This window comes from Alosa sapidissima, chromosome 19 (genome assembly GCF_018492685.1).
Source record: "Alosa sapidissima isolate fAloSap1 chromosome 19, fAloSap1.pri, whole genome shotgun sequence".
Lineage (NCBI taxonomy): Eukaryota > Metazoa > Chordata > Actinopteri > Clupeiformes > Clupeidae > Alosa > Alosa sapidissima.
The window spans coordinates 23,173,102-23,188,945 of record NC_055975.1 but is presented as its reverse complement, the minus strand read 5'-3'; the positions used below and the strand labels follow the sequence as shown (position 1 = coordinate 23,188,945).

The 15,844-nt window shown below is 43.4% G+C and overlaps 1 protein-coding gene across 1 annotated transcript in view; it reads left to right on the top strand.

Annotated features, from left to right (window-relative positions):
- atrn (attractin) overlaps nt 1–15,844 on the top strand; it is a 78,821-nt gene that overhangs the window by 42,508 nt on the left and 20,469 nt on the right. The window contains exons 18-24 of the mRNA XM_042072389.1: nt 939–1,205; nt 1,449–1,586; nt 2,848–2,941; nt 3,400–3,452; nt 5,282–5,376; nt 6,192–6,270; nt 7,004–7,161. Of these exons, the coding sequence (XP_041928323.1) occupies nt 939–1,205; nt 1,449–1,586; nt 2,848–2,941; nt 3,400–3,452; nt 5,282–5,376; nt 6,192–6,270; nt 7,004–7,161 (884 nt within the window). The remainder of the gene's footprint in view (nt 1–938; nt 1,206–1,448; nt 1,587–2,847; nt 2,942–3,399; nt 3,453–5,281; nt 5,377–6,191; nt 6,271–7,003; nt 7,162–15,844) is intronic.

The following is a 15,844-nucleotide window of genomic DNA, read 5'->3' as shown; positions in this document are numbered from 1 at the left end:
TGTGTGTGTGTGTGTGTGTGTGTTCCCCTACGGACAGTGCATGGAGTGGTACACTATGAACAGCTGCCCACACAAGTCTCTCTCTCTCTCTCTCTCTCTCTCTCTCTCTCTCTCTCTCTCTCTCTCTCTCTCTCTCTCTCTCTCTCTGGTGACGTAAAAAGTTAGAGAACCATGTGTCAGTGTGTGTGTGTACATGAGAGAGGGAGGGGGAGAGAGTTTGTTGTGTAGGTGAGGGAGACGGTGAAAGCAAGAGTGAGTCTGTGTGAGACTTGGACAGTTTGTTTGTGTGGGTGAGAGAGATGTTGAGAGCAAGAGTGAGTCTGTGTGAGACTTGGACAGTTTGTTTGTGTGGGTGAGAGAGATGTTGAGAGCAAGAGTGAGTCTGTGTGAGACTTGGACAGTTTGTTTGTGTGGGTGAGAGAGATGTTGAGAGCAAGAGTGAGTCTGTGTGAGACTTGGACAGTTTGTTTGTGTGGGTGAGAGAGATGTTGAGAGCAAGAGTGAGTCTTTGTAAGTATGAGTGTGTGTGTGTGTGTGTGTGTGTGTGTGAGCATGTTTGTGTGGGTCTTGTGTGTGTGCTTGACTGGTGAGCCACCTCCGTGTCCATCTTTGTGCTTGCCTGCTGTACTTCTCGGTCATCTCAAGTTGTCAAGCAATTTTGTGTCAACTGAATTTGTTCTCAACTGAATATTTGCATCTTAGAAGTGATGCATCCTTTAACAATCATCAGAACATCTTTTTGATCAGTTATGTGATGTTTGTGTGTTTACACATAAAATATTGTACAGCCTTTTCAGTGCTGTTAAAGAGAAGTTAAAGAGTATGTAGCACTAATGTGTGTGTGTTTCTGTGTGTTTCTGTGTGTGTCTGTGTGTGTCTGTGTGTGTCTGTGTGTGTCTGTGTGTGTCTCTGTGTGTGTCTGTGTGTGTGTGTTCCAGCGGAGAACTGTTCTGGCTACCGGACGTGTGGTCACTGCCTGGAGCAGCCGGGCTGCGGCTGGTGCACCCACCCCAACAACACTGGGAAGGGCCAGTGCATGGAGGGCTCGTACCGCGGGCCCATGCAGACGCTGCTGCCCGCCCCCTCATCCAGCCCCGCCCCTGGGGCCGTCAGCGTGCGCCAGTCACTCCCACTGCCGCCCGTCATCAACGCCTCCATGTGCCCGCTGGACAACAGATACAACTGGTCCTTTATACAGTGCCCAGGTTAGACGTACACACACACACACACGCAACTGGCTCTTCGCATAATGCATAGGTTAGACAGACACACACGCAACCACATACAACTGTATTTGTACTGCCCAGGGTAAACAGATACACACACACACACACACACACACACACACACACACACACACAACTGGTCCTTCATGCAATGCACAGGTCACACACACACACACACACACAGACCTGTACCCTAACACATGCTTCTCTGCTTGTGTGCAGCGTGCCAGTGTAACGGCCACAGTCAGTGTTTGAACGAGAGTGTGTGTGAGCGGTGTGAAGACCTCACCACCGGACGACACTGTGAGAGCTGCATCGCCGGCTACTATGGAGACCCCACTAACGGTGGATCCTGCCAACGTGAGTCTCTGTGTGTGTGCGTATGAGTGTGTGTGTGCGTGAGTGTGTGCGTGCGTGAGTGTGTGCATGCATGCGTGCGTGTGTGTGTGTGCGCACATTCTCTATATTGCGGTTAATATATGAGCTGAAAGCACAGTGTGATACAGCTACAGTAAATCATGAACAAAGAACAGCTGCGTGTTGAGTTGTTTTTAATCCATTGTCCTGATTGTATAACTTTAAACATATGTGCCCATATTATCTCCTTTGTAGCTTCACTGATCTTTTTAATTTGTATATATGTTGAAATGCATCCCCACGCATAACATATACCAGAAGGTATAGCCCTCTATATGGAGTTGAAAGGCCTCTAGATAGCTAATACAAAGGCACGGTCATCATTAGTAAGTCAATGGTGGCAGATGGTGGTTAGTGAGTTCAGCAGCTGGGGATGTGCCACCGGGCGGAGTAATGAGTTTCTCTGAAGCCTGTCCCTGTGTGGTCTCCTCCGACTGGCAGGTGTAGCCTGCCATCCGCCTACCCTACCTGCCTTAATCCCGGTATCCTGCTGACCAAGCACTCGTGTCGCTAGTTTGCATGGACGTGCGAGACTGTTAAAGTGGGGTGTGAGAGAGACGTGTCACCATCTCTTAAAAGCTTCTGAGATTTGTTGTGACGTTTACGACTGACAAAGAGGAACTGATGCCAATTATTACGTCCACCACAGAATTGATGTTTTTGGCGTGGTGTGTGTTTTGCTGTCTGTGTGTGAGATTATGCAAAAAAAAAATACTCATCCGTTTTTCATTAGTGATGACCCCATTCAGTTTTATAGTGGCTACAACTGACCGATTTATTTTTGGTGGAATTGCTCTGAATGGTTCCTGAATGGAGTATGAGCCAGAAGGAGCCGGTTCTCTGCTGGTGAAGAAGGCCTATCTGAGTGGCCCTCTGACTCGTGCTGTATTTACTTACATGTGTCAGTCCTGTACCTCGATACGTATTCTTAATCTGAATTAAAAATGAGATGTATATATATATATTATGTCTCGTCCCTTTCTCTCTTTCTCTCTCTCTCTCTCTCTCTCTCTCTCGCTCTTTTTTCTTTCTTTCTTTCTTTCTTTCTTTCTCTCTCTCTCTCTCTCTGTCTCTCTCGCTCTCTCTCTTTCTCTCTCTCTCTCTCTCTTTCTCTCCCTCTCTCTCTCTCCCTCTCCCTCTCCCTCTCTCTCTCTCTCTGTCTAGTGTTTCACTTGTTTTGTTTTTGTGCTGCTTCTCCCCCCAGCCTGTAAATGTAATGGCCATGCTAGCATGTGCAACGGCGGCAACGGCAAATGCTTCTGCACCACCAAAGGCATCAAAGGAGATCGATGCAATCAGTGAGTGTGGCACACTTCTTCACCTCTCGATCTCTCTCTCTCTCTCTCTCTCTCTCTCTCTCTCTCTCTCTCTCTCTCTCTCCCTCCTTTTTCTTGCTATCTATCTCTTTCTCTGACGATCCATCTAACTCACTGCCTTTCCATTTCTCTCAGTGTTACTCTCTCTCTTTCTCTCTCTCTCTCTCTCTCTCTCTCTCTGACTATCCATCTCTCTGTCACTCTCACTGTCCTTCTCTTTTTCTCCCTCTTTGACATCTCTCTTTTTCTTTGTGTCACTCACTCTCCCCCCGCCTCTCTCTCTCTCTCTCTCTCTCTCTCTCTCTTTCTCAACTCTCTTCAGTTCTCTTGACTGTCTCTGCCTCCCCTCACGATGAGTGGCTGTAGAGGAAGGTTAAGGCTTTTAGACTTTGTAAGTGAAAACTTCTCTTCCGTCTCACCCTCCCCTCACTCTCTTGCAGGTGTGAAGTTGAGAATCGTTACCAAGGCAACCCACTCAAGGGCACCTGCTACTGTAAGTGAAGGCGCACTCAGAGAAGTGGAAGACTACTCTGGCGTCTGACCTTAACAAATGCTCATTACACACACACACACACACACACACACACACACACAATCACACAATCACAGTCTAGTTCCTGTCTTTGTCTTCTGGTCTCCCTACACCCGTGACCGTAGCATTCTAATTTGGGTTATGATTTGCTTTGATTGTCCCAATGTTCCAGATATTATATGCTTTCTTGCTTTGTTCCATAGTTGTTGATTTTGGGAAGCAGTGTTAGTCTGAGATTGATGGGTTAGTGCATTAGTTAACTTCAAAACCAACTGACAGAGGGGACTGGTTTCAAGGCTGACATTTTGGGTTTTGAATGCATGAAACTTTATTGTATTCTCTGCCCTGGATTTTTGATGTATCCAGAATTTTAGGGGTATTTTTGTATATTCAATCTGCCTAATTCTGCCCTGCATACATTGTACAGTAGGTTTTTGACCTTTCTATCTTAAAGGTCCTCAACCTTTTTGGGGCTAAGGCACACCAACTGTCAAACCAAAACGCCAAGGCTGATTATATAGATTATAAAGATTATAAAAAAAAAACATTATGTCACACACATTATTCTAGGCTATAACTGGGGCATGTATTCTTACGGCCATACGTTCTCTATACAGAATGTTCATGAGCTGAGAGTGCAGCAGTAGCTCATGCTGTTGACTGAGCGTGCTACTCAACAAGCTGCGTCATGTATGCATTTAAAAATAGCCCTATAGCCTATTTCATGGGCCTGTAGAAAAATGCATTGGGTTCCTTAAAATTCCACGGCACACCTCACTTTGCCTTATGGCACACCAGTCGAGAACCACAGCTCTAGGTCATCAAAAATCACAACACAACTGAAGATGCTCAACTAGAGTGCATCCATTTTAGGCCGAGGTAGTAATAGGCCAGGGCCCAGGTTGAGAACCACAGCTCTAGCTTACTGTGTGGAGCCCACATTTCACATCCATACAATGCAATTGGCATAATGAACCTGTCAAAGATTTTGCGGCAGATTTTAATTTGTATTTTTTGGAAATTTATGGAATTTGTATTTTATGGAAATTTATTTTGCTTGCGTAGAGAGCTGACTGCAAGCATTTTATTTTAGCACATTCCCTGCAAGGTCAAAGCTTCCTGAGGAAAGCCTGAGGCCTAGATAATCATAATATAATGATTGTTGTAGAGCGGTGTTTCTTAGAGTGAAAAGACGTCTGGTTTTCTGAGATCTGGCTTTCTTTTGGAAGATTACAATCTTGCTCTTTGCCAAATTAACTGTCAGGGCCCAGTTCTACCAAGTGCTCTGGCAGATCCAGGTGCTGCTGTAGCTTTTGTTCGATGGGTGAGAGCAGCACTAGGTTTTCTGCAAAGAGCATGAATTGAAATTCTTTATTCTTTAGGGGGAGTTCAGGAGCTGTAGAGTGTTCCAATAAAACTGCCAACTCCTTCATTTAAACATTGAACAGAGTATCAGACACAGGCTCACCCCACACAGCCCTGTCTCACCCCACATACAGCCCTGTCTTACCCCACATAGCCCTGTCTCACCCCACATAGCCCTGTCTCACCCCACACAGCCCTTTCTCACCCCACATAGCCCTGTCTCACCCCACATACCTGACAGAAGAATGCTGTTCTGCTCTTATCAATTTCACAGCACAATTATTGTCCATATTAATTTATTTCTCTCTCTCTCGCTCTCGCTCTCTCTCTCTCTCTCTTGCTCTCTTTCTTTCTCTCTCTCTCTCTCTCTCTCTCTCTCTCTCTCTCTCTTTCTCTCTCTCTCTCTCTCTCTCTCTCTCTGACAGACACTCTGCTGATTGATTACCAGTTCACCTTCAGCCTGTCCCAAGAAGATGACCGCTACTACACCGCCATCAACTTTGTGGTCACCCCTGACGAGGTAAGACTCCCATCCCTCATCTAGAATAGACACACACACACACACTTTAACTTATAAAGACACACACAAGCCCTTTAAGACCCACATGTGAGCTCATGCGTGAGTCTCTCTCTCTCTCTCTCTCTCTCTCTCTCTCTCTCTCTCTCTCTCTCTCTCTCTCTCTCTCTCTCTCTCTCTCTCTCTCTCTCTCTCACACACTCACACTCACACTCACACTCACACTCACACTCACACTCACACTCACACACACACACACACACACACACACACACACACCTCTGGGAATAAACAGCAGATGTGTCCTGAGGCAAGACATTTGAGTTGGAGGTCACCTCTCCTGCTGAGGGAGGGCCATCAGAGGCACCAGACTGAGCGTGCACAACCACACACACACACACACACACACACACACACACACACACATACATACACACACACGGGCATACTCATCACTGACCGGGCTCTCCTTCACCCACTCATCACTGTCACAGAGCCCTCATAAATGGCACACTGCCTTAATGGCCACTGAAGGCTGTGTGTGTGCGCGTGTGCGTGCGTGCGTGCGTGTGTGTGTGTTTACAGGTGGGTGGGTGGGGGTTCAGGGAGCTGCAGGATGGGACTAAGAGTTGACCTCACTTTGATTGCTGTCAAGTTCAGCTGTATATATTAAGCCCATTTAGCCTTCAAGGCCTTTAGATGATTTGTGGACAGCTGTAGTTTGAGTCCTCATCCAGGGAAGGCGGTGTTTTCAAATATACAGATATGCTTGTAATATTGTGGGATTTTAAATGTAATTTTCTTTTTTTCATTTTCAGCAAAATCGGGATTTGGATATGTTCATCAACGCATCCAAAAACTTCAACCTCAACATCACCTGGGCCACCAGTTTTGCAGGTCTCACCTTTACCCATTCTGTCCCTATACAGTCTCTGCTGTTTCCTATGAGTTTTCACTGTTGGACAGACTGTAGCTTTTTGTTCAACTTTGTAAGAACTGCCAGAAGTGATGGATGGGTAGAAAAATGTGAAACATGGATCAGTACAAACTGTTTGGAAGAAAGTAGTTCTACAAACAAGACAAGTTTTAGTGATTATAACTTTTTTAAATTGTAACGGGAAATGAGCACAATGCAAGTACAACAGTGGAATAAGCGGGATAATGGACTCCACGGTGGTCTGTTCACAGAAGTTAATGCACTTACAAGTGCGCGTCGGGGCCGTTTTACAACCTCGACCGTGCATTAACTTCTGTGAACAGACCACCGTGGAGTCCATTATCCCTTACTTGTATTACCATCATCACATATAGAACAGTAACTCTTCTCTTCCTCTCTCTCTCTGTCAAATCAAGTCAAATCAAATGATGATTTATTTGTATAAATGGATAACGAAATTGCTATGACCGGTATGGCATGTTAGGTATCAGCTTTACATGTAGTATTGATGCAAAGAAAAAAGAAAAGGGTAATAATAACTTCAGCAATAATAATAATCTCTCTCTCTCTCCATCTGTCTATCTATCTATCTATCTATTTAACTATCTTTCTATCTGTCTGTCTGTCTCTTTCTCTCTCTCTCTCTCTCTCTCTCTCTCTCTCTCTTTCTCTCTGTATCACTCTCTCCTCCAGCTGGTACTCAGGCAGGAGAGGAGGTCCCTATTGTCTCCCGTAGCAACATGAAGGAGTTCAAGGACAGCTTCTCCAACGAGAAGTTTGATTTCCGGAGCAACCCCAACATCACCTTCTTTGTCTATGTCAGCAACTTCACCTGGCCCATAAAGATCCAGGTAGCATTTTCAACTCCAACAGGAGAAACTCACACACAGAGCCTTTGAAATGCATCATTAAAGTCATGCTTTGCCCACTCTCTGCAGTGATATCATAGGCCCTTAGTTATGCTAGCCGTGATCACATACACCACTGCTTCATAAGGAGTGTAGGACTGAAGACTCCTGCTCTGAGCTTTGGTTGTTAACCAACTGAAAGCTTTAAACAGTATAGAGCTAAATGATGAATGTATGTTTTCCATGTATGCATGGAAGTGTATATGGAGAATGCATGTACTCTGCATTATGTACACAGTCTGCGTTTGACATTCTTTATTCAGAAAGCCATTTTGAATCAAAAATACCTCTAGCAATGTTTTTTTTACCTTATAATAATAATAATTATACTTCATAATAGTTTAATCCTAATATTTGCAAATATATGATGTAATTGTAGACATATGTAGATGTAGCCATATTGCACTCCAGTTTTTTAGCATGGCAATGATGGTACTAATTTAGAACATAATGAAAGAATTTGTCCAGGTAAACATAACAAAACAGGCCCCAATTTAAATGGCGGGCAAAGTCTATCAAAAATCAATAATACGTTCTCATGCAGGAACTACATCTATCGTGTGTGTGTGTGTGTGAAGGTGTGTGTGTTTGTGAAGGTGTGTGTGTGTGAAGGTGTGTTTTGGCGAGGTTTTGCGCATAACGCTATATAGTCAGAATGTGCTGCATTTTAGGTACCATATTTTGAAGTGTCCCTTTAAAGGTAAATATATGCCGTTGAGCTAAAAGCAAGTTTAAAGGAGATTGAAAAGGTAATCCAGGTAATTCACAAGCCCATTTACAACCCTATAATAAAATGGCCCAGTTTAGCAGATATTTAGCGCCCCATATTTATCCAGGTAATTCACAAGCCCATTTACAACCCTATAATAAAATGGCCCAGTTTAGCAGATATTTAGCGCCCCATATTTATCTGGCACCCACATGAATAAGTAAGTGAGCTTTACACTGGTGGCTGCCTTGCAGCCAGTGACCGTTCACAATAGCTTTCAGCAACTTCTAGTCTTCAGCTCCAAGAGATAATCTAATGCAGGGGTGGGCAACTAATTTCCCCAAGGGGCCACATGACAAACTGGGACTGTTGAGGAGGGCCGGACCCAAAATACCGAACTCAAGTCTGAACTTAATTCTGTCCAATTCTATTCTGTTCTTGTATAACATTAAGTAAATCATATGGTTTTGTTTACTACTCGTAAGAACAGATGAAAATGTGAGGGAGACAAAGGAAAAACAGCAATAGGCTATTTAATATATGTCCAGTATTTAATCCTCATTATCGAAAATTATTTTTTGACATTGACATTTTTTTTTCAGTTTTCAAAGACTGATATAAAAAAAGTACTACAATATCTATATAATTAGGCTAGGCCATGAAAATGTGAAGGAGTCAGTACAACCATAGGCCTGTGCCACCATTTCATCAACACTCAGCAATATTTCATCATTAAATCATTACCATCATTAAATTAACTCTATGCAGAATTAGACTATGAAAATGTGGAGCAGACAATAGTAGGCTGTCATTAGTTAATCAACATGCACAAAGAAAACTATTTCAAAAAATGTAGGCTATGTTTTTTCTTTAACTTTATGCACAAAACTGTGATTGGTCAACTCGCCCTGTGTGTTGAGCCGGCTGCTTCAAGCAACCTGTGGGTAGTAGCATCATACTAGTTCTCTAACATAAGCTTTGCAAATAAACTCAGACATATTTTGGTTACAATGATGGGGTTATCCGAATGTAAACTATCTATCAGCCAGTAACGTTTTGAAATTAACACTTCGTATCGCCAACAAACAGCAGGAGTTCGTTCTGACAACCTTTGCGGTGGTGAGCGACGCAGACATAAGAGACACAAAACTTTGAAAGGTTTACGCCGACTTACAGGCAACTGCATTGTGTCGACGCAGAAGCATAAATTCTATTCACCAGCACCCATCAGTGAGGGTGTTTACATCGTATGCATCCACGCACAAATGTATGGGCATACAAATAGCAGTCGCTTTCAAAATAAAAGCAACAATATTGATTTGCGTGCATTATCTCTATGCTAGGCTCTTGACTATTGTTCTTTCACGGACCTTACGCGGGCCGGTCAGGGAAAGCCCACGGGCCGGATGTGGCCCGCAGGGCCGTATGTTGCCCATGTATGATCTAATGTGTGGAGGGGGGTGGGCAGTGATCAGGCTTGCGTCACAGTCTTGTCTTTGAAATGACCACCAATAAATTAACAAATGAACAACCCTGAACATTTGCAGTCCGAGATTTGCATATGAAGGAGGGAACAACCGTGTTTACGGTTCAGGGCAGCTTTGTGACCATGCACCGATCTCCCCTTAGTCGACAAAAACTAGGTAAAAAAGATTTCCCCTTCTGTGTTATCTTTAATGGGACACAGATGGATTCACACTGGGCCATGAACAGATCCAGATAATCAACAGGCTGCTTGATCAAGGAAGGGAGGATTGATTGGCTGTGTAGCTCAAATATCAGCAGCCTTTCACCAGAATCACAGACTGCTTCTTTAAAGCCAGCCTGGCTGAGCATCATGGGTAATGGAGTCCACTAAAACTGATGAAGAACCAGAAGACCTCTATCAGAGATGATTCAAGATGACTTATTTTCACGTCATACATAGTAGTAATGCACCTCCAGTGTATTAAATACAGTGATCATATGGTTATGTTCTTTTGCAGACACTTTTGAATGGAATTCTGGCTGCTATAGGAAGCCAATACAGAACTGACAGAGGAATTACATGTGTCAGATTAAAGACCAGATGTGCTGCAGCATTCTCAATGAACTGTAAACGTATACAGTATATGCATTTAACACGTAATGTATTCATGTAAAATATTTTCTCTGGCATTGGTGGCATAACCTGAATGCAGCTATAGTACACTAATCTGTATTTAAAGTGTTAAGGGACTATAAGGTGCAGGGCATTTTGCCTTTTTAGTACACTTCTGTAAACTATAACAAGGAGGGAAAAGTTATCCAAAACTTGTCACGAGTGTAGTGTCTCTTTCTCCAAAGCGGCGTCTGGTCTGGAAGTGATTTGGCCCTCGCCCCCTCCCCCTTCCCTTAGCTCCTCCTCCGCTCTCCTCTCCTCCTCTCGTCTTCTCTCTCTCTCCTCCTCTCCTCCTTCTTTTTGTTGTCATACACACACACACACACACACACACACACACACACACACACACACACACACACACACACACACACACACACACACACAGACAGCGAATATCCGTGGGTTGAAATGTTGCACTCAGGGTTGGTGTTTGGTTGTCCTCCTCCTCCTCCTCCTCCTCCTCCTTGCTCCCTCTCTCCCTCCCTCTCCATCTGCTAATGGAGTCTGCCCATCTGCAGAAAGGTAACTTTTTCCTCTTGTTCCTTTTGTTGTTTTCCGTAAACGCTCCCCCTCTATTTTTTTCTGTTTCTCTCCCACTCTCTTTGTGATGGCAACTGCTATTTTGGGGTGTGTGTGTGTGTGTGTGTGTGTCTGTGTGTGTGTGTCTGTGTGTGTGTGTCTGTGTGTGTGTGTGTGTGTGTGTGTATGTGTATGCGCGCATATATGTGTCTGGTTGTATGCGTGCGCATATGTGTGTGTGTGTGTGTGTGTGTGTTATGGGGTTTTGATGTTATTAATCTCTGCTACTATAGGCGGATAGAGGGAGAGCGAGAGAGAGATGGCGTGTAAAAGGAATGTTAAGTTGAAACACATGGTTGTGTTGGGGTGTCAACAAAGAGAGAGAGAGAGAGAGAGAGAGAGAGGAGAGGGAGAGAGGGAAGGAGAAAGAGTTGTAGGAAGAATCTGAGGAACGGAGGGAGAGAGTGGGGAGGAAGAGAAAGCTCTGTGTGGGAAAGTGTTTGACAGGAAGTAGTCTGGTAGTCTTGTTTTTGTTTTTCTTCACATGTGGTGAAGAGAAACTGATCCTTGTGCTGCTGTGTGTGTGTGTGTGTGTGCATGTGTGCTCACGTTTGTGTCGTGCGTACGTGCGGCCGTGCATTGGTGCCTGTGGGTGCATGTGTGTGTTTGTGTGTGCGTGTGCGTGTGTTTGTAAGGGTGAGACTTGTGCACGTGTGCGTTTGAAACACAGTAGGGCCTTTAGATACAATGTTTGGATAGTCCACAGCCTGTGAGTATGAGCACGTGTGTGTGTGAGGGAGAGAGAGAGGGTGCATTCCCTAGACTGATGCAGTAAGTTTCTCATGTAGCATTTTAGAGAGATGGGGGGGTGTGTGTGCACAGGGGGCCTTTTACATGTGTGGGTTTTTCAGGGAAGGCTGCTTAGTCCCAAGTATTTTGTGAGGGCACAGAGAAAGTGTAGAAGATTTGAGAAGGGTGGGGAAAAAAACATTTAGTCAGTTAGTAGTTGCCTATTGATGCCGTAATTCCATTTGTGTTAAGGCTTGGAGCACAAATCTAGATAGTTGGAGAGTGCGTTTGTGCATGTTCATGGGAGTTTTCCCAGCTTAAAGAGTACCACCCTTCTCTCTCTCGACTTGTTCTCGCAATCAAGATAGATAGATAGATAGATACTTTATTGATCCCCAAGGGGAAATTCATCTGTCGATCTCTCAATCTATATCTGTTTCTCCTCTCTATATATCTCTATCTCTCTATCTCTATCTCTATCTCTATCACTCACTCACTCACTCACTCACTCTGACACATCCCAATGAATGCAAGCAAAAATAATTCATTCAGGCTCTCAACAATACCAACACTTAAATTGATTGACAACCTTGTAATTATTTAATTATTTTTATAGTTTTGCTATTGTCAAAATAATGATACTATTGACCGCCAATCACATATAGTTCACAAACAGTATCTGTTCTGAGTCTCTCTTGTTCTCAAATTTCAATTCAATTCATAGCTCTATTGCTAAAGGATCGACAAGACATGCAATACAACAAACACAACATATAATGCACACAAATAATATGGCTTACAGAATTTGTGTACACTCCATCAAATCAGATCAAATGGTGCTTTATTGGTGTGAATAAGTGAACTCATAGCTGCCAAAGCTACAGGTTAGCTAAAGATATTGACATAACAATGGTATGTAAGATTTTAACTTCACATGTACATTTGTAAGGTTGTAGTATTGATTAAAAATAATGAAATCTGTAATTGATCCCTCATGTACTAATACTATGTAAGTATAGTCCCCCACTGACTGTCTTGTGAGCCATGACAGACCTGCAGCTCACTGAGGGGGTGTAACCGTACACACACACACACACACACACACACACACACACACACACACACACACACACACACACACACACACACACACACAGCAGGAGAGCTAGCCTGATCATGGAAGCTTGGAGCCTCGTTTGTGTTCCCTCTTACATCTTTTTTTTTCCATTTTCATATGCTGGGGACTATGTGTCCTCTGCCATGGAGGAAAACGAGTTGTTTTTCTCACCGGCCGCGTTCACTTAGTTAATGTCACCATATGTTGACGGTGCAACTAAAGCGTTTCACCCTTTCAGAACAGCTGTCAATTTGTTTTTTTTTTTTACATTTTTACATTTTGTTTTTATTTGTGGAGTTCTGGTGGGATCCAGGCTGGGAACTCAATTTAGCCGGGCTCTGGTGTACCAGGCATCTGTGGATGTGCTAACATATGCTTAAGCACACACACACACACACACACACACACACACACACACACACACACACACACACACACACACACACACACACACAGTATGTAAACGCCCTCTCACACATATGTTCAGGCACAAGTACACCAAGTATGCAGATATGCCAGATCCACACACACACCACATACACTGTGGAAGAAATTTAGCATGAAGGTCTGTAAATACTGAGTCTGAAATAAGGTTTTGTCTTTCTCGTTAGTAGTTTATTAATCTCTGCGAAGAGAGATCTCATAAGCATCAGGCAATCAGGATACAGAGACAAAGTCTGTGCACCCAAGAGACAATCAGTTGTTTCTCTCACACACGTTTATACCTCACACGGTATCATAATCTCATTGTATCATTGTATCTTCTCTGCACACACACATGACTTGGTCAATACAATGGGTTATTTAAGAATTTAGGACATTAAGAACATTTCTATCGTCATACAACACATGATTTGCCATCTGAATATTAGTTATTGAAACTGAAGTATCAAATAATAAGAACTTTATTAGTTTCCAACAGAAGAATGAATTCACACTGCACTAGAAGTATCAATTATAAGGAACATCACAAACTAGGTTAAGCTAAACAGAAGGGTCTATTCAAAAGTGTTTCTTGCAGAAACACAAGTATCAAATCAAAGGTTAAAGTCCATGTTTGTCATTTTCCCCTCACAATACATATGCATATGCATACACACTATCTCACTATCTTTGATAAACGCACACACACCCACATACAAACATGTACATGTGACAATCTCTGTCAAACAGAAACATCACATATACACACACTCTCATGCTCTCTCTTTCTGTGTGTCTCTCACTCTGTGTCTGTTAGTCAAAGAAACACACACACACACATAGCACAGCACATCACATGAAAGCTTCCTGTGCTCTGATAACAGGTGCCTCTGTAGGGTATGAGGAGACTAGGGCAGACGCTCCCTACATACCCTTGGCCCTATGCTCAGCGTCTACGCTAGGGTTCAAGAGACGCAAATCTCAGTGTCAGTCTGAGGCTTTGTGGCCGACAACCGCGTACCTGTGTTTGTTTCTTTGTCTTTTTACTCTGTTTATTAAAACTGTTTATTTGTCTGCTACGCTAAAAGGGCACCAACTGCAAGCAACTCCAAGCAGATAAGGAAATATAAGAAGAACAACTATAGGCCTACACTAGCTGTATATCGTAGCTGTCCTTGAGCTTATCCATGTATGACATTTTTACAGTAAAGGCTTAATTTGTAAGGCCTGAGTGTTGCGTACACTTATCCAGATCAGTGTTTGACACACTGACTTGTTAGGGGTGTATCCGATACTGTCTTTCAGAGACACTTTAGAGCAAGTGAATTGACCCTGCATCTGAGTTTGGAGAGATAGAATTGCAAGAATTCATAATTCTTTTGAATGTTAAAAATGCGTTACAGCGTGATGGTTGTCTGGCAACATGACTGGCAGCTGCACTTGTGCCTTCTTGTGGCTGTTGTCTCGGAGACCGTGTTCTTCACTCATACATTCCGGAGTCGCTAGCCTGACTTTTCTCTGCTTACTGGCAATTTACAGCAAAAGCCAAGACGTAGGCGTGGGGGAAACATAAATGAATCAATTTACACTGCCTCCATTTGGCGTGATGTTGGCGTGATGTGTGTTTAGCAAGGAGATTTTGCATGGGCATGCTTCACATTATAAACAGTATAAAAATATGGTATGGTGTTAATTGCTACATTAATGCAATGCTAATGGAATTCTACCTCAAGCAGTAGCCAAGTGACAGTTTTTGTTGCTTTTTTGAAAACATTTTCTGTCATAAACCTACCAGTGATTACAACATTACATTGTGCAATACTAGACATTCTGGGCATGCAATGGCCAGAGACTCCATTCTCTTTATAGGAGGTCAGAGTGGTATCAAAATGAGTTAGATTCAGCTTTATTAGAAGGTTAAAGAACTCCATTGTGAAGCAGTCACGGCAGCCAGCCCATGGTCATACTTTGCAGCCTCCTTAGCTGGAGTTCTGAGGGGTGTGTGCGTGTGCGCGTGCGTGCGTGTGCGCGTGCGTGTGCGCGTGCGTGCGTGCGTGTGCGTGTATGTGTGCGTATGCGTGTGGAGCTTTTGAAGTCTGCCCCTTATGCTCTCAGACTATTCTAAGATATAAAAGATTCCTGTATTCTCTAGAACACTGAGGGTTCCTGGATTCTCTATTTTCTAAAAGCAAAATATCGTTTTTTTATTTTTTTATTTGTAGGATACGTGCAAACACTTTTATTTTAGCCGGCTTGTCAATTCTTCTTTGCAGATCACACAAAAAAGTATTTTGTGTTAACATTTTGTTAAGTAGCCAGTTGAGAAAATGAAAATGAGTTCACTAAGAACCTGTGAAGTGGGGCAGATTCTCTCCAATACACAGCCCTAGTATGTATATATCGTAATCTGTAATTCTAATATAGGTGTTTGTGTCTGTGTTTCTCAGAAAAGCGGAGGTACATTAGCTCGAATATAAACAACGAATATAAAAGTGTGCGTATGCTTCTGTGTTTGAAGAATTTCTGTGGAATGCTGCTTCCTTGCTGCCGCAGGCTGGAATGGTTGGTGTGCTTATTTTGGAGATGGAGGAGGAAATGGAAGGATGAGAGAGAGAGAGAGAGAGAGAGAGACACGATACGAGTTGTGTATTCAGTTTCTACTAGGGAAATGGAAAAGTCTGGGCACAAGGACTAACACAAACTCGCCCTTGACTGGCTCGTTTACTGAGAGATCCTGCCTAAATACAATCAGGCCCGTCTGTAGCCAGACATGTTAGATACACACCTCTGCTAAGGCACACAGTGCAAAACAGATGGTTTAAGGAGAATGTGTGTACTGGTGGGTTTTCGTTTTGTGTAGGTGCATATGTGGAGTGTGTGTGTGTGTGTGTATTCATGCTGATTTCTCATCCCACATCCAGCCCGT